The 24,814-nt window shown below is 61.0% G+C and overlaps 3 protein-coding genes across 4 annotated transcripts; 2 read left to right on the top strand and 1 right to left on the bottom strand.

Moving 5' to 3' along the window:
• Positions 1-1,614: 1,614 nt before the first annotated feature.
• Positions 1,615-5,491, bottom strand: ARL13A (ARF like GTPase 13A). The gene is made up of 9 exons (XM_084212965.1): positions 5,430-5,491; positions 4,220-4,428; positions 3,878-4,127; positions 3,468-3,573; positions 3,156-3,319; positions 2,976-3,069; positions 2,702-2,888; positions 2,278-2,379; positions 1,615-1,957 (listed from the first exon to the last, which is right to left on the bottom strand). The coding sequence occupies exons 1-9, from the start codon at positions 5,486-5,488 to the stop codon at positions 1,881-1,883; spliced, it is 1,248 nt and encodes a 415-aa protein (XP_084069091.1). The 5' UTR covers positions 5,489-5,491; the 3' UTR covers positions 1,615-1,880.
• A 2,154-nt stretch (positions 5,492-7,645) lies between these two features.
• On the top strand, positions 7,646-19,634 carry XKRX (XK related X-linked). Of its 2 annotated transcripts, XM_084212809.1 has the most exons (4): positions 7,646-8,224; positions 13,564-13,918; positions 15,962-16,221; positions 17,660-19,634. In XM_084212809.1, exons 2-4 carry the CDS (start codon positions 13,626-13,628, stop codon positions 18,403-18,405), a joined length of 1,299 nt encoding a protein of 432 aa, XP_084068935.1. In that variant the 5' UTR covers positions 7,646-8,224; positions 13,564-13,625; the 3' UTR covers positions 18,406-19,634. The 2 variants fall into 2 exon arrangements, with proteins under 2 accessions (XP_084068935.1, XP_084068936.1); XM_084212810.1 differs by lacking the exon at positions 7,646-8,224 and having other exon boundaries at positions 13,331-13,918.
• Positions 19,635-20,049: 415 nt separating this feature from the next.
• Positions 20,050-24,345, top strand: NOX1 (NADPH oxidase 1; the record flags this gene model as incomplete). The annotated part of the gene is made up of 13 exons (XM_084213040.1): positions 20,050-20,094; positions 21,111-21,206; positions 21,593-21,703; positions 21,787-21,871; positions 21,947-22,089; positions 22,167-22,348; positions 22,523-22,661; positions 22,752-22,844; positions 23,011-23,237; positions 23,317-23,479; positions 23,566-23,712; positions 23,915-24,039; positions 24,219-24,345. The coding sequence occupies 13 exons, from the start codon at positions 20,050-20,052 to the stop codon at positions 24,343-24,345; spliced, it is 1,683 nt and encodes a 560-aa protein (XP_084069166.1).
• Positions 24,346-24,814: the final 469 nt, after the last annotated feature.

Below are 24,814 nucleotides of genomic sequence, written 5' to 3'. Positions count from 1 at the left end.
GCAGGAGGCTCACTACTCAACTTCCAGCACACACGTTTAAGTGCTGATAGCGATCACAGCCATCAGGAAACAATCCAATTGTGCAAAGCAACCTTGGTATGAGGCGGTGGGAGGTGTATTCCCACAGGCAGTTGCTGAAACATCTCCTCATCTTCTCCTGGCAGCACAAAAACAGCCAGAGCTCAGCCAGGCTCAGACTCCCTCCCTCCATCTCTGGCTGTCTCCATCCTTCGGGCTCAGAAGGACCCAGGCTGTGGACAGAGCCGCTGGTGACCCTGCTGGCACACGTGGGTGTCTGAGAGAGCAGCACCAAGAGCTGCAGAAATGCAGCACTCACACACCACCTTACAGCAATGCAGCCACGGCCCAGGCTGAGGCACCACGACAGTGCTGTGGCACCAGGCACAATATTTTGCCTACCCTGGTGCTCCTGAGTCAGCTTCTCTGGAAACTGGGAAAAAAGGATGCACTAGATCATATCCAAGTGCTGAAATGCAAAGCAGGGCTGTGTCACCCAGCTGGCTCCCTGCAGAAAGTGCTGTTGATGCTATGCACAAGAGATAGAAAATGTGTCTTTCCCGAGCAGCTGCTGAGGCACTGCTTCCTGCTTCCAGCACGTTTGGAGTTCCAGCATTTTCCAACAAACCTGAAATTCATGTGAGGGTGCCACTCACCACCATCTCCTTTTTGCCCCCCACTTTGCCCTGTACCCACAGCACCCACATCCCAGGGAACTCCACCAGACTGAGACAGGGGGTCACTGAAAGTGCTGTATTTACAGGGCACTATTAACTTCTGCTGCTGTTATTTACAGTTTATTTACAAATAACCCCTGTAGTCACCAACAGTTGAATACAGCAGAGTCAGACAGAGCTTTATGGCAGGCTGGCAAGGCAGAGTGGCCAGTTTATCTTCTTTTCCCTTTCCAGCCCTGCCAAGGGAAGGGCTTCCTTGATTTGCCTTCCCCTGGACCGCAGAGGCATTGCCTGTTAATGAGTAACATGGGAGCAGAGGTGACTAATGCACACCTCAGCTTGTAACGCTGCTGGCTGCAGGTGTCACCAACCCCGGACTTCAGGTGAAGTGTTTCCAGAGCTGAGGGCAGCGTTCCCGGCCGTGCAGCCGGCAGACACGCTGTGTCCCAGGCCGGGCTCCGACAGCTCTGCCATCTCACGGCAGGGACCGGCCGGGGCAGCAGAGGGCCAGGCTGCCAGCGACAGTGTCCCTCCTGGAAGGGTGGCAGGGCCAGGGGGACACTCCTGGGGATGGAGCCTCCGCCACCGGCTGCCTTTGAACATAAATGTTCACTGACGGGCTGCAGGGCGCACAAACACGGGCACCACCCTCCTGCAGGGTGGGAAGCGGGTCCTGACAGCCCTGCCAGATGTGGAGCTCCTCTGCAGAGCGCCCGGGGCTGCCCTCCCTCCTTCACCGGCAGGGACCGAGACCGTCCCAGGCAGCAGGCAGGGAGTGCCGGGCCAGGTCAGCCCTGACCTGCAAAGACGGCTTTCCCCGGGCACAGGTCAATTCAAGAGACAAGCTTTCCCCTGCTGTTCGCTGGGGTCCTCCTCTCCCGCACAGACTAATCCGGGTTTAGACGGAGTCTTCCAGGGAATACGAACGGGGGGCGGCAGGGGGCCGGCTGTTCCCTTTTCACTCGGGTTTGCAGCCCGGCTGCCAGAGAGGCGTCTTACAAAGGGACTTTTGGCTCGCCCCTCTGGATCCCTGGTTTTCAAGCCACGCAGGGGACAAAGATGCAGTTCATGCCCCAGGACCCATTTCCCAGCTCTGCCAGGCCTGGCCGAGCAGCCGGCAGCTCTGTGGGGCCCATGGCAGCCTGGCTCCTCCGGGAGCACAGCCCGGGCTCGGTGCCTCCCTGCTCAGGGGGCGATGGCCGAAGGCTGCTTCCTCTGCTCCTGCCTCATCTTCAGAGCCAGCATGGCCCGGCGGTACAGATCTGGGAACAAGGGGGCGGTCAGGCCCTGAGCTGGGACCAGCTCCACGGCCCAGCCGGCAGCCTGTGCTGAGTGAGGGCTGCAAGGACAGCCCAGCCTCCAGCACAGTCACTCGGGTGGCCTCCCTGCATCCCACCCACAGCAGAGGCAGCAGCATCTGCCCCCACAGCAGCCCCCACCCAGCCCTGCAGCAGCACTTGTCTGTGCCCGTGTCCCCACACCAAGCCCCCTGTGGCCAAGTGTCCCTGCACAGCTCGCAGCCCGCTGCCAGCAGGCCAGACCCCTGATGCTTTCAGCAAAATCTGTCCTGAGAAATACCCACCAAAGGTGCTTGAGACCTCCTCACGCTGCTGCTCCACAGAAGGTTCCCGTGACTTGATTTTATTCTTGATTTTCTTCTTTTTTTTCTTTTTCATACCCTGTGCTGAATAGAGAAATACAAATTTTCAGGCATCACACACCTGAGCAAGGGTGCCTTTGTCACCAAACCAGCTGAGAGGGCTGCTGGTGGCAGGTGGGCTGTCCTCCAGTGCACCATCCCCTGTGGAGATGCTCAGGTGTCTCTCCTCTTCCCCTCTGGATTCCTGTGACCTGGCTCTGCACTCAGCTGATGTGCAAGCAAAACTGATGGAGGTGGTGGCCACCAGTGGTCCAATGTTTGGTCACGTTGCCAGGCCTGGCCACCTCCCTATGGGGTGGCTCTGGGGGTCCTGCAGAGCTGGCAGCTGCCCACAGACCCCTCTCACCTGGATGGGGGGTGGCCATCCCGAAGGCCGTGGGCTCCTCCTGCCCGACCCTGTTGGGGAGCAGCAGCCCCCCGGCAGCCCCTACTCCCGGCCCCTCCGGCTCTTCAGCTGGGCTTGGCTGCCCCAAGCCCTTCTTCTTCACCTTCACCTTCCTCTTCCTCCTCCTGGGGCCCTTAGCGCTCTCCTCCTGGGCAGGAAAAGGGGGATGAGGAGCGGGTGGCAGAGCCTCTCTTGCACCCCGTCCATCCCGGGCGCCACCCGCTCCCTCACTCACCAGGGGCAGGAGGCGGCAGACGGGGCGCACCGCCCGGGGCTCCCCGTTCTTCCCCGCGCCCTCCCGAGCATCCTCCCCGGGGGGCGGCCGGTCCCTGCGGGAGGGAGCACAGCGGGGTGAGGACGAGCGCTGCGGGGGGAGCAAGGGGCCGGGGACACGCTCACGGGGCCCCGCACGCACCTGCGGGCGGACGGGCGGTTGCGGGCGGCCCGCGGGGCAGGCGGCACCGGGGCGGCGTCCGGCGGGGCCGGGCCGGCGGCGGCGGCGCGGAGGAGCCAGCGCAGCCCCTGTAGGGTGGTGCGGGCCGGGCCGGCGGGGGGGACCCGCTTGGCGACACAGGGCTCCTGCGGGAGGGCGGGCGGGGATCAGCGCGGGGAGCGCCGGGCGGGGGGAGCGGGAGCGGAGAGCGGGGAGCGGGGAGCGGGGAGCGGGAGCGGGGAGCGGGAGCGGGGACGGGAGCGGGGACGGGAGCGAAGCCGGCTCCGCACTCACGATGCGGCACGGAGAGCGGTTCTCGTTGACCAGGCGCTCCAGGCACAGCCGCTCGATCAGCTCGCAGGGCAGCAGCGCGGCCGGCGCGTCCTGCTTGTTGGCCAGCCTGGGGCACGGCAGGAGCGGCCGTCACCGCCAGCTCGGCCCCCGTGCCTCGGAGGGAGGCTGTGTGCTTTATCCCGGGCTGGCTGCGCTTAGGTGAAGCATTGCCCCAGCCTCACCTGGCACCGGAGCCCCCTCCTCACCTCCTCCCCACGGATGCTCCGATCTCCCAGCACTGCTGGGATCCTCATGTCCCCGCGCCCCCCGACAGCTCCCGGGGCACCACATCCCGCAGCAGCCCACAGACCCCGCCGCAGGGTCCCGCTCCGCCCCTCACCCGCAGCTCACAGCTTGCATCCCAATCTTACAGCAAGAGCGGCTTCCCGGCGACATCAGGATGGCTGAGGACGCGGCTCAGGACCTTGCGGGCCTCCTCCACCCGTGCCAGGTCCCCGGAGTCCAGCACGAAGAGGAGCCCGTGTGCCTCGCTGTAGTGGCTGCGCCAGGCGCTGCGGGAGCGCTGTGCCCCGGGCAGGTCCAGCAGCGTCACCTCGAACCTGTCCACCCGCAGGCGGCTCTGGCCGGGCTGCGCCCCGGGCAGCACCTCCCCGGCCAGGGCTGGGGTGGGGAGAGCGCAAAGAGCTGGCACGGGGCCCGGCAGCGTCCCTGTGCCGTGTGCCCCTCTGCCCCGGCCACATCCCCGCTCCCACCCCCAGGGCTGTCCGGGACGCGGCCGTGCCCTCCGCCCAGAACAGCGGCTGCGGCTCTGGAGCCTCGGTCCTTTGGTTTCAGAGGACCACAAAGCTGCTGCCCCGTCTGGGCTGGCTCGGGGCTGTGCCGCTCCTCACCTCTCTCTATGTCCGCGATGACGGAGGTTTTCCCTGCGTTGTCCAGCCCCATGACAAGGAGGGTCACCTTCCTGGGGAGCAACAACAGCAGGTGAGCACCCCAGAAAAGGCAGTGCTCCCGGGGGAGCAGTGACCACTGCTGGCCCCCAGGCAGAGGACTCTGCCCGTGGCAGCTACATTTCAGCCAGGAGAGGGGCAGGACAGTGACACAGGCTCTGTCTCAGCTGGGGACAAGTGCAGGGACAATCCCTGGTGCATGGGAGAGGGTGAGGACAGGCACAAGTGCCTGGAGCCACCCCAATACCATGGGACAGCCACACTGCAGAGCCTCCAAGGTGCTTCCTATGGCAAGGATTTATTCTCAAAGCATACAGGATTAAGCAATTATATGCACAGGCCAGCATGATTCTTCCTTATATGCAGTCAATGATTACACCTTCCTTGCAGTAAATTTTGAGTATACACAGGCAGGGAAAAGTTGCAAGGATGATTTTATGAGTTTCTGCCTGGACTCAGGTGTTTTTCCTGTTGCTGAACAGTCCTGTCCACTCTCCAGCAACATGATCCACCAGAGCCACACAGGCAACATTTTCTCTGCCACTGGCAAGCCACTACAGTTATGCGCAATACAATTTTCTTCCCTAAACATACAGAGCAGGTGGCATGGCTCCACCTCCAGAATTACAGCAGGTGAGGTAAGGTGTCCTCTCTGGAGGGAGAGGACCATAAACCTCCTTGCAGTGCCGTCCCAGGGAATTAGACTGGATGTCCTGACACATGCAAACAAGGCAGGTGTTTCAGTTCATCCTCCCCAGCTTTCCTGGGGAGCTGCTGACTCTGCAGAGCCAGAATCCCCGTGGAACCATCCCTGCATTGCATCCCTGCCCAGCCTGCTTCCCTGCCTGCCAGCTCCTGCCTGCTGCAGGGGCAGCAAGGACACCCGTGTGCCCTGCTCAGCAGTCTGGGGACACTTCAGGCACCTGTCTTCCCCTGTCACCACCCTGGTGACACTCAAAACACATGGGTAAATATTGTCACCGTGGGAGCCCCGGGAGTGGGCACAGGGACCTACCTGACGGGCTCCTGTATGGCCTGCAGCCACGACCAGCAGTGGGAGAAGAGGTGGAACATGGTCTGCAGCCCTGCACAGAGGGGTGCACCCTCTGCAGCACCTCTGAAGGGAGCAGCCCAGCGTGTCCCTGTGCTTCATCCTCCTCTGGGCTCTCTCTTCATGGCAGGGAGCATCTCATCCGGGGTGCCCCGTCCCACGGCACAGCACTGCTGCCTTCTGTCTGGTGTGCGCAAGCCAAGCCTGGAGGAAAATCCGTCCCGGGCAATACCCCATGGGCACAGACTCTGCTCTCACTGCCCCTCACACCAGGGGTGCCACTCAGCCTCTCACCTGCTCATCCCCTCTGCTCACATGCCCTTTGCGTAGCAGCTGCTTAAACCTAATCTGGATTTAAATTACTTACTCCTGCAGGCTCCTTAATCCGGGTGGGTCGGGCCAGGCCAGTGGCTGCTGGGACACGGCTCTGGTGGCACTGCCTGCCACGCTGGGTGACATGGCACTGACTCCCCCACCCCACTGCAGCCTCGTGTCCCCATCGCTGCTGGATGTGACCTGTGGTGGGGACACTGCCTGACAGCCACGTGGGCTGAGTTAGGGGCTCCTCGAAGGAGCAGCATCTCTGCCTTCCCCCTGCCTGATCCCTGAGGGGATGTTTGTCTGCATCCTCTTCATGGTGTGCACAGCTCTGCTGCTCACCCAGGGTCCCCTCCGAGCCAGGCTGGGGGACATCACTGCTCACTGCTTCTGCAAGGACACTGAGTGGCAGCAGGCCCTGTGCTGCCTGGGGTGGAAACAGCAACAGCCCCAGCAGGAGTCTGGCTGGGAGCAGGGAAGTGGTGGAGACCCTCAGACCTCAGGGCAGAGAGTGGAGGAAAAAAGCTCCAGCTCCTCGATCTTCATCTCTGAAGCTCTTATCTTGCTTCTCAGGTTTCCTGCTTCTTTTCCCAGCCAGAGCTGCCCTCCCTGGCTTGCTGCCACTGATGTGTGTGAAGTCACACAGGGATGTTTGAGCTGCAGGAGCTCTGGGTGGGGGAAGTGGAGTCAAGAGGGACAAAGACATGAGATCCTTCAAAAGCCATGCCCAGGAGCAAACAGAGAGCCTGCTGCCTCACATCAGCCTGTGCTAAAGCACCCAGCACCAGCAGCACCACCTCGAGCAGCTGAGCACCAGCCAGGAGCCCGAGATGCTGAGACACTGCCCTGGCCCCAGGGGTGCAAGTCCAGGATGGGCGCGGCCCCAAGCTCTTCTCCACAGCCCCAAGCCCTTCCCTCCAGCCCCAAGCTCTCCTCCACAGCCCCAAGCCCTTCCCTCCAGCCCCAAGCTCTCCTCCACAGCCCCAAGCTCTTCTCCACAGCCCCAAGCTCTCCTCCACAGCCCCAAGCCCTTCCCTCCAGCCCCAAGCTCTCCTCCACAGCCCCAAGCCCTTCCCTCCAGCCCCAAGCTCTCCTCCACAGCCCCAAGCCCTTCCCTCCAGCCCCAAGCTCTCCTCCACAGCCCCAAGCCCTTCCCTCCAGCCCCAAGCTCTCCTCCACAGCCCCAAGCCCTTCCCTCCAGCCCCAAGCTCTTCTCCACAGCCCCACACACTGCTGGGAACTCAGCACCTGTCCTGGGCAAGGGAGGGGCCCCAGTTCCATGCCATGGGCAGGCAGCCATGCAAGGTTAATGGCTGATGAAGTGGCTGTTCTGATATCACAGCCAGATGCCATACTTGGGGTGACTGGTCACCCCTGTGCTGCTGATGGCGGGGCAGTGGCAGCATCTCCCTGTCCCCATCCTGGTGGCCCTTCCTGGTTTCTCTGTGCCTGTGCCAGCAGCCTGCAGGGAGCAGTGGCTGGGGCAGGTTCCCACCCAGCATGGGCTGCGATGCTTTTTGCAGAATTAGCTGGATGAGGGCTGAAATTATTCACTCCAAGTGTCAGCTCTTGCCTCTGTGTTTAGGGGTGGCTCTGCCAGGGGACAGCCCAGCAGGGACAGGAATGTGCTATAACATGACCACAGGTGCTATAAATAGTGCCATGTGTCAGGCAGCCCTGGAGCCAGCAGGATCTGATCTCCCTCTGGCACCAATGGATTTCCAGACATCTCTGAACACTTGGGGTGCCACTGCTTTTAAAACAAGTGTCCAAAATCCCTGGTGAGACTGGAGATGAGGACAGGAAAACCCCCCAGGAGCCTGAGGCAGCTCCAGGTCACGCCTCCCAGTGCACACACACAGGATCAACAGCCAGGAAAACCTCAAAATCCACCCCAAATCTGGTGAAACCCACACTCGGCTCCAGGGAAGTGGCACGAGGGCCAAGCCCACGTCGATGTGAGCTCTGCTGGGGCGGTGCTCAGGTTACGAGTGGGCAGCTGGCCCTGCGCCCACCCAGCCTCTGGCCGGAGTGCAGCCACACACCCCCTCTGCCAGGGCCACTGGGCCTCCCCAGGCGGTGCCAGCGGGACCCGCAGCAGCCATCCTCGTTTCCTTGGTGACCGTTGCCAGGTGAGAAACTCTACGGCGGAATTTATTATCTTGGCAGATAAATGAAGATGTTCCTCCCCAGAGCCGTAAGCAGCCCGTGCCCCGTGCCGGGCTGGACCCTCTAGCGCTGCCAGCAGCACAGGAGCCCCCAGGGAGGGCAGTGCCCGGCAGCCTGGGCTGGCATCGCTGCCCGGAGGGCAGCACGTGCTCCGGGGCTATTCCTGCCCCTGGAGAGCCGCAGGAGAGGGCGAGGAGGAACCACGGGCAGCACGGAGAGGCACAGATGGCCGCGGGCTGGCGGGCTGCCCTGCCTTGGCTTCGCTAGACCCCGTGAGTATTCGTGGGGCACGTGGGGCACCCCGGGCAAGCAGCAGAGCTGGGGGGATGGCTGGGGAGCTTGGACCTGGGGAATGATGGTTTGCAAGGGAGCACAGAGGGCAGAGCACTAGGGGCTGCCTGCAGCCTGGAGAGCCTTGAGCCGAGCTGGCACCAAAGCCAAGGTGATGGCAGAGACCAAAAAGTCCTGGCAGAAACATTAGCAAGCTGTTCTGCTTTGCTTGGAACCGCATCAATTCTGCCCAAAAAGGGACCTGTGGTGAGCAAGGACACACACAGGCTTTGAGGAGAGACTCATCTCTCTGTTTAATGTGTCATATGACAGCACTCTGAGCTGGCAGGTATGCAAACAGCCACATTGTCCCTTTAAATCCCAGTGGCTAACGATAACCCCGGATCACACCAGCTCCCAAATCCCACGAGCTAATTACAGGCACACGCCCCGCAGCCAGGCTGGGAACACAGGATATTTACAGCCTGTGACACCCAGACCTCTTGCTGAGGAACTGGGGCACCGTGGAGGTTTGCTGGCAGGGCACTGGGCACAGGGCATGGTTTGCACCCCACTGCCATGCAAACATTGTGGGCAGCCATTCCCCGAGCTCTTTTGGATAGGGGAGATGGTTTCTCCAGAGTGTTCTGTGCTCCCCCACGCCGGTACCTTCACCCTGTGCCAGGGGCAGGAGCAGGCAGGAAGCATGCAGGGAGCTGTTTGCTTTTCACCCCGTTCCTGGCAGGGAGCTTCCCAGCCAAAGCATACACACATTTCTAGGAGAGGCTTGGATCTGGGCGCTCTGTCTGCTCTGCTCCTGCTGCAGGACGAGCTGCCTCCTTGCTCCTTGCCCCATGCCACAGCTCTGGGAAGCGCCTGCCGTGGCCACAAGCCCTGCCCAGGCTCCTGCAGTGGTTTTGTTGAGACCATTCTGGTGCTCCTGATGCCTTCCTGCATGGGGGAGAGGAGAGTATAAACTGTTCCTCCTGCCTGCCAGGATGCCCAGGGCACACGCAGGCGCAGCCTGGCTGGGTTAGCACTGTGCCAGGGCTGTATACTCTTACCGCAGGGACCAGGGGAATCAGTTAATTAAAGGTAATTTTAACCCTTCCTGCCTGGTTTAGTGTTACAGCATCACCCACTGCCTGTGCTGGGACAGTAGCCAAGGAGGCATGACTCCAAAATGTGTAATTATCACAAAGATCTGTAAATGCACCCAAAGGTAACTCTGCTTTCTTGGTAAAGAATTGAAGTGTGAGGCAGCTACGTGGCCTGTGCTGTGCCTGCAAGCATCCTCTGGCAGCACTGAGCCCGTGCCCAGAGCCAGAGGGCACAGCCCCCAGTGAGCTTTAGAGGGCTGAGGTGCTCAGCACAGACACCAGACTCTCTCCCAGCAGGGTCGGAGTGAGGCTGCATGAGGAACTGGAGTGCTGAAAGCCGTCGCATGATGAAGCAAATGGAATAAATATTTCCCCAACCAGAAACTATTCCACAGACTGCTGGGGCAGGGAAAAATACAGCTGAGTTACTGTGAAAGCAATACAAAATCCAAACAGTTTAGGCTGTGGAAACCAGTCATTTGCAAAGCTATTTCCAAACTAAGTCAAAAATTCCCAGCTCACAGATTGCTGGGAAGCTCCCAGCCTTGCTGGTTGGGCAGCGTGGCTGCACTGAGGGGACAAAACTGTGTCCCCTTCTCACACAGCTGTCAGGCTGGGGGACACTTTGTGATTGCCCCTTCACCCAGCCCACGGGGCCGAGCCACACGTCCCCGCTGTCACTCCCTGGGCACCAGCTGGGTTTGTGGTGCTCCATCCCAGTGCAGACTGAGCAGCTCTCAGGTCTGAAGGCAGCCTGGCCATCCCCACACCCCTGCTGCTGCCTCCACCTCTGTGTGCAAGGCTATATTTGGGAAGGCAGCAGAGTGCTGGGCATGTTCCAACGAGCACCCTGGGAGTGGTGTCTGCTCTGGGTCCTAGAGAGGAGAGCTGGGGGAGCACGCTGGCAGCTCTCCCCACCTGGGCTCTTTAAGAGCCTGGCTCAGAGCTCCCTGTCTTTTCCAAACAATTTTCTCTTCTCCTTTTACAGGAGCTGAGCCGCCAGGCAGGCATGTGCAAAGCAGACAGGGTTATTTTGAGACTGAGAGCCAGTGAGGAAGCTTGCTCCCACCCCACGTACAGCCCAGGCTCCCACACACAAGTGTCCTGGCACATCCAAGGGGCTGGGAAAGCTGCACAGCAAACCATGAGGTTTCACACAGTTGGTGGCCACCACCACCACTGCCCTTTGTGAAAGGTGTGCTCTGTGAACACTGGAATTAAAAAGAAAGTTATGGAGGCTGGCATTAAGAAATTAATGAAGCTGGGATCTGTCCAGGGCAGGGCAGGGACTTGTGGAGACAGGAAAAATGACACTTGCACATGGTAGTGAGACTCAGGCTGGTGTCTTGGGCATCCCCAATGATCCTCATTGGTCCCTTCCAGCTCAGGAGATTCTGTGATTCCATTATTTTGTGATTCTGTGATTCTGTAATTCTGTAATTGTGTGATTCCATGTCACTTCACTTCCACCAGCCCAGGGGCTGTTCTGCATCTGGGAGGTTCCAGAGTGAGGGCCAGCCAGCAGCCACCAGCTCTGCTGGCCCAGAATGCAGCCACTGTAGAGTGGGGACACCTAGGATGTCCCAGCCAGCGGCCCAGCCCTGCTGGCCTGCGGCAGCTCTGGCTCAGGCAGTGTCTCTGTGGCAGTGAGTGGTGTCCCAGGGGGTCTGTGCAGCTCTGGCTCAGGCAGTGTCTCTGGCAGGGGTGTCCCAGGCTGTCTGTGCAGCTCTGGCTCAGGCAGTGTCTCTGGCAGGGGTGTCCCAGGGTGTCTGTGCAGCCCCAGCTGTGCTGGGCTTGCAGGCAGAGGTGTGGGCGTGGGGTTGGCAGGGACAGGGAGTGGCAGTGGGACAGGAGCTCTGGCTGATGCTATCTGTGACCCACATCACTTTTATGGTCTGTCTGCTGTTTACAGCACAGAGGACAGGTGGGGTCAGGCTGTAGAGGTGACTCACAACAGGAACAGCTCTTGCTGCTCCCTGCTTGGGACAGAAAATGGGATAATAACTGGTGTGGAAAACGCTGTGAGGCTTTGTCTCTCCATTCCTCTTGGTGGCTGCTGGGGCTTACGGATACAGGACTGGAATTCTTGCTTGTTAAACAGTTGCTCTTAAGTATTTCATCACGAAGCAGAGGAAGCTGAAATTAAAAATATGATGAGTCGAAGCCGAGGCATTGCTCAGCCGAGGGCTTGGTGACCTGCCAGACTCCTGGGGAATGCTTTTAATTTGGATAAGTGGAAGTTGCATAAATGGTACAAATGGCACGCTGCTCTTGCTGCTCATGCAGAGCCATGGGTGCAGTTGGCAGTGCCACGGGATGTGTTGTTTCTGGCTGAGCACCCAGCCAGGCACAGCTGCTCCCGTGCACAGCTCCCACCCCGGCTGGCCACTGACACCAGTCAGCCTGGACACTGCTGCCTTCACCCTCTGCCCTGCCAGAGGTTTTTTTTGGAGAGGCTGTTTTCCAAAAACAGCTTGAAAATATGTAACTGTCATACCAGAGCTGAGTGGTCACACACAGATCTCCCATCCCCGCCAGTCAGGCCGGTCCCCATGAGCGCGTGGGGTTTGTGGTTTCCCAAAGCAGCTGTTCAGCTCGGAAGGAACAGCTCTGAGCAGCTGCAGGGACAGGGATTGCTTCTGTGTGGGAGCTGTTGCTGGGGGAGGTATGGCCTCCAAAGTCTCAGGCAGTTTTATTCTCAGCTCTCCTGCTGATAAGCCCAATAGCCCTGGAAATGCTTCCAGCCTGGTGAAATGGGGAAAATTCTGGTGCGTGTGTTTTGGGAGGTTTTGTGCTTTTGGCTGGCGTGGGGCAGGTGAGTGGGCAGTGGCTCTGTTCCTAACATGGGCACCTCTTTGTGAGCTGGCCTAGAGGCTGAGGGCTGAGCACTGAGAGCCTGCTCTGCCTGAACTGGGGAAAACTGACCAGTGTCAAACACTCTTTGCCTTGTCCCACGTGTCCCAGCCAGGCAGCGTGTGCCCAGGCCGACTGAGGGATCTGGCAGGCAGCGGGTGCTCAGCCAAGACAGCGTGTGTTCATCCCCCTGTGCCCACCCCACCGCTCCGGGGGAAAGGTGGGCAGGGCTGGAGCTGGGGCAGCGTGAGCCGGGCACAGCAGGGACCCCCCGGCCACGGAGGTGGGGACAGCCCAGCCAGCCTTGTGCTCCCACCACTGGGCAGGTGAACAAGGCGGGACAGACAGAGCGAGGGGGGCTGAGCGCTGGGAGGCTTGGCTCTGTCAGTATCCCAAAGCACTATTGCTCAGCTGTAGCACAGGGTCACAGCTGGAGGCAGGAACATCCAAGACACAGGAGACACAACTCCCGTGTAACAACGTTCCCAAATCTCGATACACCGCACCTGAAGGTGTCCCTGACACAGCTTGTCTTGCAAGATACCAGAATGTTCCCTGCCTTGACAACACCCTCCCTCCCACACGCTGCCCATCAAGAGCAGGGCCATGTGGTTCCATTTCTGGGTCTGGAGCTGGGGTCAGGCCCCAGATCTGAGGGGCTGCTGGGTGCAGGCAGCTCTGGCAGCTATGTGGTCCAGGCAAGGCTGGCACTCACACTGGCATCCTTCCTGCCCCGCACTGGGACCCCAGTGGGGCTACCGGACAATACTGCCCTGGAGGGGCCCTCCATGTGCTGCGGCACCTTGGGGTGTTGGCAGCTTCCAGGAATTGATTTGGTCTTGACAGGGGGGTCCCGGGGAGGGCTCCAAAGTCTCAAGGGCACACACGAGGGGTAGCACGGGGATTGTCCCGCTGTATCTGGGGCGGGGGAGTCCCGAGGCGGGTGCTGCGGGGGCTCTGGGCTGTGGGTCCTGGCCATGGGGCTGTCCCTGCAGAGATGGGGAGCCCTCGGCGGAAGGTCCCGGTCCGAGACAGGGGTGTGGGGGCAGAGGGGCAGGTGGGGCTGTCCTGGAGCAGGGACCTCCACACCTGGTGGGGACCAGGGCACAGAAGCAAGTGGGGTCCCGGAGCAGGAGGGTGGTGGGCAGGGCAGTGCTGCGGTACCGGGAGCCGGAGACCCCGGGCTGGAGGATACGGACCCGGTGGGGCTGCTCGGCCGGTGCAGCCCGGGCCGAGGGCTCGGGGCGGTCCCGGAGCGGTGCCGGAGCGGAGCCGCGGCCGCGGGGCTCGGCGGGGCCAGTGCGGAGCTGCCCGTCGGGGCTCGGTGCGGCGGGGGAGCCCCGCCCCGCCCGTCCCGCCCCGCAGCGCGGCTCCTCTCTCCGCTGCAGCCCGGGATGGCGCCGCGGCGGGGCTGAGCGCCCGGGCCGGGCCGGGCCGGGCCGGGGCCGCCATGGACGCTCCGAGCGGGGGCTGCCCGCCCGCCGCCGCCCCGTCGCGGGCGAAGCTGCCGCTCGGCATCGTCTTCTCGACGGCGCTGTTCTGCGGGGAGGGGGCGGCGGCCGCCGTGCTCTGCCTCTCCTACGGCCACTCGGACGACCGCTTCTGGCTGGCGCTCACCGTGTTCTTCGTGCTCTGCCCCTCCGTCCTGGTGCAGCTCACCCTCATCTTCGTGCACCGCGACCTCAGCCGCGACCGCCCGCTCGTCCTGCTCATGCACCTGCTGCAGCTCGGGCCCATCATCAGGTGAGCGCGGCGGAGACCCTGGGCACCCCCGGGCACCCCCGGCACCCCCGGGCACCCCCGGGCACCCCCGGCAGCAATGCGCGGGGCCCGGCAGGGGCGCGGGCACCGGGTGAGAGCAGGGAGCGGTGCCGGGCAGGACGGGCACCCCGGACCGTGTGTCATCAGCCACCTGCCCGGAGCTGCTCCAGCCGCCTCCCCGTCCCTCCGCCCCGGCACTGCTGCTCCCGGCCCGCGGGGGCCCCTTGCTCGCCGGTGCTGCCGCGGGTGCTCCTGCTGCTGGAGGAGCCCGCTCCGGGCAGGACGCGGCTTGGAAAGCTCTGCCCGAGGTCCGGGAGGCAGCCAGCGATTCAGCCAGCCTCTTGGTTTTGCCATCATTTGGCTGTGCTTGTGCTGGGAGTGCAGGTGGGAGTCCCCGGTGGATGAATACTGACATGGTATCGGGTTGAGTCAGGAGAAGTTTACATTAGATATCAGGAAAAGCTTTTACACCCGGAGAGAGGGTGGTGCAGCTCTGAAACAGGCTCCCCAGGGAAGTGATCACAGCACCTGGCCTGGCTGAGTTCAACAAACCTTTGGACAATGCTCTTGAGCACATAGTGGGATTCTGGGGGTGTTATGGGACAGGGAGAAGAGCTAGGTGCAGGAGTGGGGCTGGCATGGGGACTGTGGGGCACTGGGCTGTGCTGGGAGGAGGACATGAGGGGGTGGATGGATGTTGCACAAGCTGATCCCTCATTCCTTGGGAATGCTGTGGTGCCTCCTGGGCTGTCATCACCCAGGCAGCCTGCTCCACGAGAAGGCTCTGCAGGAGGCATGGCACAGCCACCATCTCCACGGCTCCTTCCCAAGGGCAGCCCAGCAGCCAAGGGGTTCCAAAACCACCAGAGTGGCTGCTCTGCACTTCCTCTGTCACCGGAAACAAGCAGTGCACCAGATGTGTCCCTGTCACCGTGCCTTAACTTCAGAGCCACCTGGGGGGCCTTGCCTGGGTGCTGCCAGCCTGTGCTGGCCCACAGCAGTGCTGTGACTCTCACCACACCAACGAGGCTGTCTGAGCTGGGCAGGTGCTGCCCAGCTGCTGTAGGAGCCAGCCAGGGCTGCCCGGGGAAGGCTGCTTGGGCTGGAGGTGGGGCCCAGCCTGCTGAGAAGGTCTGAGAGGGCGCTGGGAGACAGCTGGGACTACCCTTCAAGCTGGGCCTTCGGGATGAAACCGTTTTCCCATTAGAGTTTGCAATGAGCCATGAGTGCTGGCTTGATCTGTCGAGAGAATTTACCCTAAACCCTCCCTCCTTTTGGGTTTGATACACAGCAGTTTGTGCTGTCCTGATAAGCACCCATAAACAATGATGTCCTGTTGGTCCCAGAGCCAGCTGGGCCCCAGGCAGGAGCCAAGCTGATCCCCTGTGGCCATGCACACCCCCCCATGGCTCTGTGGAGGGGCTGGGGTCCCCTGTCCTTGCAGGCAGGGCAGAGTCCCAGCCCTGCCCACGCTGAGGCCTGCAGAGAAGGGGCTGAGGAAACACTGCCTTATCTGGCCCTGCCACACACGGCTTCACCCTGCGCCCTCCTTCCTGCTGTCCCCACCAGGGAGGAAGTGTGGAAGCCTTCTTCTGCTCAAGATGAGAGATCAAAGAAAACTCTGATATTCAGCTCTGATATTTCAGAGTTTCTGTTGCCTCTGCTTAGAGGAAGAGGTTTTTGCCAGTGGGAAAACAGAACCCGAGGGTGATTAACACCTTCCGGTGGCTGCAGCTCCCAGCAGAGTCGCTGCTTTGTACCCTGGATGCTGCACCTCTTCCAGCAGCTCGCTGGAGCAGTTGTTGCCGCCCTGCCACCCATGATCACCCTAAATGCTGGAGCAGAGGAGCAGCCACGGGGCGTCCCCATGGTCCTGCTGTGCCCACTGCACTTCGGGCAGCTGCCCAAGACGGTCGGGCTGCACTCAGCAGGACTGGGGTCTGGGCAGCACCAGCAAGGTGGGGCTGGAGGTGCTGGAGCGGGACAGCAGGAGGGCTGGGGGTGACAGCTGCCGTGTCCCCACAGGTGTGTGGAGGCCCTGGTGGTGTACTGCTGGTCGGGGCGGGAGGAGGAGCCCTACGTGACCATCACCCGCAAGCGGCGGCTGCGGAAGGGCTACGAGGTGGAGATGGAGCAGGAGGTGGGGCACTCGGAGCGCCGCCTGGCCACGCACCGCAACGCCTTCAAGCGCATGGCCGTCATCCAGGCCTTCCTGGGCTCCACCCCGCAGCTCACCCTGCAGCTCTACATCAGCGTCCTGGAGAAGTACGTCCCTGCTGCCCGAGGTAAGGGGCACCTGGCTCCCCGGGAGCCCACCAGGGCACAGGGGCAGCTCCTCAGCTGCTCGTGCTGGTGGGACATCCAGGCAATCCAAAAAGTCCCTCCCGGGGACACAGCTTCCACTGGGCTCCCCTAAAAGTGGAGCACAACCCACAAAGCTTGGGCACTCATCAGCTCTCTGCTTTCCTGCTTGCAGTGATGCAGAGTGGAAAAGAGCGGGCCTGGCTGAGGTGCCAGGCTCTGCTCCCAGCCCCGTGCTCTTGAGTATCTGCCCTCCAGAGCCAAGCCATCCACTCAGTGCCATGTCTCCTAAGAGGGTCAGGTCCCTGTCCTAGCCTGTTCCAGTCTTCATTCATTTTTTTCCATCTAGCTACAGGCTCTGTCTTCCCTCAAGTCCCCCCACTGTATCTATTTCTGCACATTTTCCAGCAGCCAGAGCTCCCAGCCCCGCACTCCCACTCCGAGGCTCCCTTGCCTGCTCCCAGGATGTTTATGTGCTTGGGGGTGGATATGCCAGAGCAAACGTTTAGCTCCCATGTTGGCACTGAGCTGGGCATGCAGGTGTGCTCCTGCACCATTACAGCACTGGGTGAAGGAGCTGCCCTCACCCAGCAGTGCTGGGAGCCCAGACCTTGTCACCTGTGCCCACAGCAGCATGAAGAGGGAAGCACAGGAGATGCCCCACAGAAACCCCCTAATTTGCCACAGCCCTCTGCAAAGGCATTTTGGGGAGTTGCAGATGCAGAGGAAGAATGAGTGCCAGTGCTGCTCTAGCAGTAGATGCAGGAAGTAAATACCAAATGATGTGTTCTGGGTGATTCCCTCGCAGCTGGAGTGCCAGCTCAGCCCTGCAGCTGGCAGCCACCATGGATGGGACCAGCTGCACTCTTCTATTTCTCTCCATTCCTGGCTGTGCTGAATGTGAGCAGCTGCTGGCATTCCCTACAAATGACCTTGGCTCTGCAGCCTTCGGATGGGGCTGGCTCTTGGGATGCCTCTGGGGCTACAGTGGTGCAGCTCTCGGCTGGGATGAAGGCAGAGGGGCCCTCTCAGCACTGACTGTGCCCTGCTCTCCCTTGAGCAGCAATTCCTGCACAGGGCAGGGGGGCTGGGGCAGGGTCCAAACACAGAAATGGCTGTGGTTCGGCCAAGGCTTGTGTTTTATTGGTGTAGGGAGAACCTTGGGGTTCTGCGCCTCCTGCTGCCAGCAGCCACCTCATCCTGGGGGCCGTCACCACCATCCATGAGCTGTTCTGGCACTGCTCACACTGAGCCTTCTGCTGTGAGCCCAGGTGTTTGGCACCCTGTACTTCTCACCCAGGACTGGCACCCCAGGTTTCCCACCTGGAGCTGTCAACCCCACTCTGCACCCCAGGCAGTGGAGAGGCTGGACACAGCCTGGTCCCCTCCCCTGCCTGACTGGCCTGCTCTGTCCCTCTGCAGCCGTGCTCATGGCCATCTGCCTGGTGTCAGTCACCTACGGGGCCCTCGTCTGCAACATCCTGGCCATCCAGGTCAAGTACGACGACTACAAGGTGCAGCTGCGGCCGCTGGCCTTCCTGTGCATCGTGCTGTGGCGCAGCCTGGAGATCTCCACCCGCATCGCCGTCCTCGTGCTCTTCAGCACCGTCTTCAAGCACTGGATCATCCCCATCGCCCTGGCCAACCTCCTGGTGGTTTTCTTCTTGCCCTGGGTGCAGTTCTGGCGCAGCGGCAGCCGCCTGCCCGACAACATCGAGAAGAACTTCAGCCGCCTGGGCACGGTGGTGGTGCTGTGTGCCTTCACCCTCCTCTACTCCAGCATCAACATGTTCTGCTGGTCGGCCGTGCAGCTCAAGCTGGCTGACCGGGACCTCATCGACAAGTCGCAGAACTGGGGCCGCCCGGCCGTGTACTACGTGGCCCGGCTGGCGGAGAACACGGCCCTCGTCATCCTCTGGTACTTCTTCAAGACCGACGTCTATGAGAACGTCTGCACCGCGCTGCTGGTGCTGCAGCTGCTCCTCGGCTACTGCCTGGGCATCTACTTCATGCTCCTCTTCTTCCAGTACCTGCACCCCTGCCGCCAGCTCTTCCGGCACAACGTCGCTGACTTCCTGCACTGCGTGTGCTGCCGCCGGCGCCCGGCAGGGACCCCGCTGTGCCTCGAGGCACCCTTGGAGCCCGGCGTGAGGCACAGCATTGTCTGAGCACCTGGCTCCTCCAGCCAGCCACGGACACGGGCGTGGGCAGCACAGGGCTGTGCCGGCAGCTGGAGGATGCTCAGGGCACAGGCTGCCTGGTGCTGCGGTGGCATCAGGTCCTAAGGCATCCCCTCGGGTCAGGGGGACAGGAGTGTGCTTGCCCGCGCAGGACAACTCGAAAGAACATGAAGGAGGGTTGATTTGGATTGGACATAAGGAAGTTTTTGGCAATGAGAATGGTGAGGGACTGGCACATGAGAGACAGTGGATGTCCTGTCCCTGAAAACATTCAAGGCCAGGTTGGATGGGCTCTGAGCCACCTGGCCTAGTTGGAGATGTCCCTGCCCATCTCTGGAGTGTAACTAGATGGCCTTTAGAGGTCCCTTCCAACCCAAACTATTCTACAATTCTACAGCTTATGGGGTGCCCCAACAGTTGCCCCTGCCAGCTGGCTGCCACATGGTGCAGAGCCCCTGGGGTGCCCCGACACCCCCACTGCTGCTATGGTGCATACGGTGACCTCGGGCCATGGGTGCCACTGGGACTGTTATAAGCAGTAAAGAAACTTTGCTGTGACTGCGAGTCTGGGTGCTGGCAGTGACTCACACGGAGGGTGGGGACCTTCCCAGGGGCTGGCACGGGTGCACACACCTGCTGTCCACATAAAACTCCTTTACAGGCACCGAAATGGGGCTGTGCCAGCGGGAAGTGGGGATGGGGGAGCCCCTCTGTGGAGGTTCAGGAACACGGTGGGATGGGGCTGACCTCATCCTGTGCTTCCTTCAGCATGGCCATGGCTGCAGGCCAGCAGAGAGCAGCATGCCAGCAAGGAGCAAGCCTGTCTGACCTGTTCTTCCAGGCTCAGGGGCCCAGAACAGGCCGCTGTTCCCAGGTGGAGCACTGGACACCCCAGGGCTCAGGGTCCTGCAGTGGAGGGCACGCAGCAGGGGAAGGGGGCTGGCTCAGCAGTGGCAGTGGGTGCTGATGGGACCCAGGCATCAGGCCCCAAACCAGGAGTGTGACACCCCCCACCCCAGCACCCATTTTTGGGGTCAGCTCAGTTTGGGTGCTGGACTGAGGATGCTCATCAGCCCTGGGGGCCCATGGAGGTGCAGCACCACTGGTGCTTTGTCTTAAATTACCCACCCTGTAATGGATGCCCAGGCTGGATCCTGGCACCAGGGCAGCACCGTGACCCCAGGAGACTTCTCTTCCTTTGGTGGTTTCCCTGGAAGATGGGCAGTGCAGGCTGGTGAGGGAAACCAGGGAAAACAGAGCTATTGAGCCAGGCACAGGATGGATCCTCCACAACTTCTTCCCAGGAAATTCCTGCCTTACAAAAAAAGCCTGTTTCTGTCCTCAGAGTCTGTGAAACCCCAGAAGGAGCAGGCAGACACCCTGTGTGACCCAGCCGTGGGGCACGGGGATCTCTCAGCTGGGGCCATCACAAGGGGCCAGCACAAGGGGCTCGTTCTGGTGTTGGCCGATCAGGTCAGCCCTGCCTTCCTGGAAGGAGGCCTTTGAAACCACCGGCATTTCCTTAAAGTCCTCTCAGGGGAAAGTCCCAGGTGCCGTTCCCGGGCCGGGGCTGTCACCGCCTGCTGCTCCATAAAACCGGGCAGGCAGCGGCGGGCGCGGGCACAGCGCACCATGGGCAACTGGCTGGTCAATCACTGGTTCTCAGCTGCTGTCCTCGTGAGTCTGGGGGCTCTGCAGGGCAGTGGGGTGTGCTGGGGGACTCCAGGGGCTACGGGCCCTGGGGGCTCATGGGGGAGATGGTGAGCTGCCCTGGGCTGGGCTGTGGGCAGAGACAAGCATCCCCTCTGCTCGCCAAGCACGTACCCCGGCAGCCAGGGGAGGGATGGGATCCGGAAACCTGAAGTCTTGGGGAAAACACAGCTCACAGGAAAGGGGGTCCTGGAAAATTTAAAAATGGGCTTTGCCTGGCCACTTTGGCTGGGAGTCTGCCATGTGCCTCTTCTCCCCTTGTGAGAGCAGGAGGATCCTGTGAGAACTCGTGGCAGGGTGAGGAGCTGGCACCATAGGGACCATCTGCCAGTGCCGTGCTGCAGCATCTCTGGTGTAACAGAGCTTGCCTGGCCAGCACCCATCAGCTGCTCAGAACTGTGTGAGGAGCTGTGAATGCATGGGAACATGGGGTTTACTGACAGTTGGGCTATTTTAATTTTTTAAGTTACTTAAAAAAGAAAAAGAAAACAGTAAAAAACCAAATACATGGCAGGATGGTTTTTTTTGGGGACCTGTGCAAAAATTCAGTGGCTGTGAGAGGCGGCAGTGTGGGATGCAGTGGGGTTACACAGGGGACAGCAGCACTGTGGGGCAGATGAGCCAGCTCTTTGTGAAACTTCCTTCTCTCAGAATCTTTCCCACACAGTCCTGACCACCCTCTGGATCTGCCTTCCCTCCCGTTACACGGGTGTTGCCTGCTCCTGCCTTTCCTCCTTCCTCATGCACGGGTGATGCACAGGGCAGTGTGTGACAAGACAGCAATTCTGCAAGACTTCCACACCTCTGCCCACCTTTGACCCTGTGTCCCAGCCCTGTGTGTGACAGGGCAGCTCACAAGGAAACAGTACGGATACTGTCTGCTGTCTGTCCTGACACCCTCTGGCTGCACCCAGCCCTGAGTGCTGCAGTGGGGGAGGCTCCTGGGACAGGGTCCCTCACGAGGCTGTGCCTTTCCCCTGCAGGCAGCCTGGCTGGGCATCAACATCTTCCTCTTCACCTACTACTTTCTGTTCTTTGACCTGGACGAGCGGTATTTCTACACCAGGGCCATCCTTGGGGTAAGGTGCTCCCCCACAGCACCCTGCCTGCCCAGGCACAGGAGCCCCTGGGGGCCCTGCTGAAGTGGGGTGGGGGCTGCAACATCCCACGCCCCTTTCATGTTCTGTTCCCTTCCCACCATCATTCCACCCCACTTCGTGGCCTGGCATTGCACCATGCTAGTCCCCATCTTGATCCCTGTCTGGTCTCAGCCCAACCGCATCCCAGCCCAGCCTAGCATCTCCCCCTCCCAGTCCTCTCCTAGCTCACCCCTCCCAGTCCCCATGCCAGCCCAGCATCTCTCCATCCCAGTTCCCATCCTAGCTCGGCACTGACTGGCCCCATCCTGACCCAGTCCTGGCACAGCATCACAGGACAGTAGTGCTCACCCCTCTCTCCTTCCCAGTCTGCCTTGGCATGGGCTCGAGCATCAGCCAAATGCCTCAACTTCAACAGCATGCTGATCCTGCTGCCTGTCTGCCGCAACCTGCTCTCCTTCCTCCGTGGGACCTGCTCGGTGAGTGTCCCGTGGTGGCACAGCCAGCATGGCCGTCCCCATCCTGTCCCATCCTGACACCATACTGCTGCCTCTCCCTGCAGTGCTGCAGGCGGACCTTGCGGAAGCAGCTGGACCACAACATCACCTTCCACAAGCTGGTGGCCTACGCGCTGGCCCTGCTCACAGGTACCCCCTGGACTGGGATGGGGACACAGTGGGGATTGGGAGCTGCCCGGTGGTGACTGCCTGCACCCTGTCCAGCTGTTCACACCATCGCCCACCTCTTCAACCTGGAGCGCTACAACCAGAGCCAACAAGCCACCGATGGCAGCCTCCCCGCTGTCCTCTCCAAGATGCACCTGCAGGGCAGCAAGTGGCTGAACCCCATCCACTCCAACCAGACGGTGAGTGTGGCCTTGGCATCCAGCAACCCAGCACCCCTTGTCCCCTGCTCCCCTAACCCTCCCTGCTGCCCCTGCAGACCGTCGAGTACGTGGCTTTCACGACCATCCCGGGTCTCACTGGGGTGATCATCACGCTGGCACTCATCCTCATGGTCACGTCCTCCACCGAGTTCATCCGCAGGAACTACTTTGAGCTCTTCTGGTACACACACCACCTCTTCCTCGTCTACTTTGCTGGCCTCCTCATCCACGGCATTGCGTAAGGCTCCTCAGCTCTGCCCAGGGCAGGACAGCAAGGGCCAGTGCACACACACTCTTGGTGGGGCTGTGACCTGCCATTCCCAGGGCGGGCTAGCCCAGCTGGCCTCACGCAGTGGCTCAGCCCTGGCTGGGGGCAGAGCTGGCTCTGGGCTCATCACTCACCTCCCTGCAGTGGGCTGGTGCGTGGGCAGACGGAGCAGAGCATGGCAGAGGTGCGCCCCTATCACTGCGCCGAGTACCTCACACAGCGGGAGCAGAACTGCACCCACCGCTGCTGCAAAGACCCCGAGTTCGGGGCCATCCCTGCCGAGGTAGGGCAGTGGTGGGATGGCTCTTCCCTTGCCCTGGGGATGCTCTGGCCCTGGCCCTGGCCAATCCTTTGCTCTCCTCCATCTTCACAGTCCTGGAAGTGGGTTCTTGCCCCCATCATCCTCTATGTCTTTGAGCGGATCCTGCGGGTCTGGCGTGCGCAGCAGAAGGTGGTTGTCAAAAAGGTGGGTGGTGCAGGAGCCTGCTCCTCTGCCAGCTCCTACCCTTGGAGTCACCTGTGCCACATCCCCTCACCGTGGTAGCCATGGGGAGGCGGGCAGGGGCCACAGGCACAGCCCCTTCCTAGGGACAGGGGCCAGGCTGGGCGCTGAGCCCTGCCCGTGCCCCCAGGTAGTCATGCACCCTGCCCGCGTGCTGGAGCTGCAGATGCAGAAGAAGGACTTCAGCATGGAGGTGGGGCAGTACATCTTCGTCAACTGTCCCACCATCTCTGTGCTGGAGTGGCACCCCTTCACCCTCACCTCTGCACCCGAGGAGGATTTCTTCTCCATCCACATCCGGGCAGCTGGTGACTGGACAGAGCGTCTCATCGACATCTTCCAACAGGAAACGCCCAGGTAGGCTGGGGAGTGCCCAACAGGTCATGCCAGGGATCTAGGGAGGCTGTACCTCTCACCCAGACCCTGCTTTGGCCAGGGTTGAGGTGGATGGTCCCTTTGGCACAGCCAGCGAAGATGTGTTCCAGTACGAGGTGGCCATGCTGGTTGGAGCGGGCATTGGTGTCACCCCCTTCGCCTCCATCCTCAAGTCCATCTGGTACAAGTTCCATCAGGCTGACCAGACCCTCAAGACCAAGAAGGTACAGAGCGTCCCATGGCACCAGCTGTGGGTTTCCTCCTCTGGCTCTGCTCCACCTTGAGCAATCTCTCTCCCCCTGCATGCCAGATCTACTTCTACTGGCTCTGCCGGGACACAGGAGCCTTTGCCTGGTTCAACGACCTGCTTGCCTCCCTGGAGCAGAAGATGGCTGAGTCGGGCAAGGCAGACTTCCTCACCTACCGTCTCTTCCTCACTGGCTGGGACACCAGCATTGTGAGTCAACCACAGGCTGGCATGGCTGCAAGAGGGGGACACAGGGTTGGCATCAAGGGCAGGGCAAGCATGACAATGGCTTTTAGGCACCAAGTCCAGGCACAGTGTTTGTGGGATCAACAATGGATGCTCATCTGTGGTGAGGGGCTGGAGGGGGGCTCATGGGTGGTGCCTAGGGTTCTCACCATCCCTGCCTGCCCAGGCCAACAACGTGGCACTCCACTTCGACACCGCGACGGACACAGTGACGGGCCTCAGGCACAAAACCATCTTCGGGCGGCCCATGTGGAACACGGAGTTTGCAGCAGTGGCTGCAGCCCACCCCAGGTGAGAGCTGAGCAGGGAATTCGGGATGCTGGAGTCAGAGGCATGCCCTCTACGCTGGCACTCAGCACAGGGCTGGCTTTGGGAGAGGGGTGCTATCCCAGGCAGGGAGCCCACAAAGCTTTTCAATCACTTTTCCCTGAGTTGCCCACCTGGCATTGACATGCCTGTGCTGTTTGCAGGTCAGTGGTCGGTGTGTTCCTCTGTGGGCCGGAGGCCCTGGCAAGGAGCCTGCAGAAGTCTTGTCACCAACACTCCAGCCTGGACCCCAGGAAGGTCAAATTCTACTTCAACAAGGAAAACTTTTAAGTGGCAGCGAGGCTGGTGCCCTAGAGGGCAGGGACCCTGACTGTACTGCCTCAAGCCTTCCAAAAGCAAGGCCAGGGAGAAGCATGCACTGAAGCCAAGCAAGACACGGCAAGGTACTCTGTCTCCATGAGAAATTCCAGGTTCAAAGACTGCTGCCTGCCTGTCCTGGTGTACAAGGGGTCTTCATGGAGCAAGTGGGCCTGTAACTTTGCCCAGCCCCCTCACTGGGAAACCAGAGCCACGTTCTGTGATGCTGCTAGAGCAGCAGGAAGCAGCAGAAGCCCAGCAGGTTGGGCAGAACCACTGGATGGGGATGGGACACGGGCATCCATGCAGGTGTCAGGGGCGAAACGTGCCCCTCAGGGTTTAAACACTCTTTTGTATAAGAATAAATTAAACTTCCTTTTCTTTGTAACGAAAGCCTCCGTGGTGACTCAGCTGTGCAGGTACAAAGGAGCCCATGCTCTGC

The sequence above is a fragment of the Fringilla coelebs genome (genome assembly GCF_963513975.1).
Source record: "Fringilla coelebs genome assembly, chromosome: 11".
Taxonomy (NCBI): Eukaryota; Metazoa; Chordata; class Aves; order Passeriformes; family Fringillidae; genus Fringilla; species Fringilla coelebs.
This window is presented reverse-complemented; position numbering and strand designations above follow the sequence as displayed.

Bases quoted from the DNA above. Each gene is read 5' to 3' on its own strand.
- ARL13A (XM_084212965.1), bottom strand. From the start codon at position 5,488: ATGTTCCACCTCTTCTCCCACTGCTGGTCGTGGCTGCAGGCCATACAG. The intron at 3,320-3,467 runs GTGAGTGCGGAG...GCCCTCCCGCAG, and splicing joins ACCGCTCTCCGTGCCGCATC to GAGCCCTGTGTCGCCAAGCG. The intron at 1,958-2,277 runs GTGGGTATTTCT...CCTTGTTCCCAG, and splicing joins GGAGGTCTCAAGCACCTTTG to ATCTGTACCGCCGGGCCATG.
- XKRX (XM_084212809.1), top strand. From the start codon at position 13,626: ATGGACGCTCCGAGCGGGGGCTGCCCGCCCGCCGCCGCCCCGTCGCGG. The intron at 13,919-15,961 runs GTGAGCGCGGCG...GTGTCCCCACAG, and splicing joins CAGCTCGGGCCCATCATCAG to GTGTGTGGAGGCCCTGGTGG. The intron at 16,222-17,659 runs GTAAGGGGCACC...GTCCCTCTGCAG, and splicing joins GTACGTCCCTGCTGCCCGAG to CCGTGCTCATGGCCATCTGC.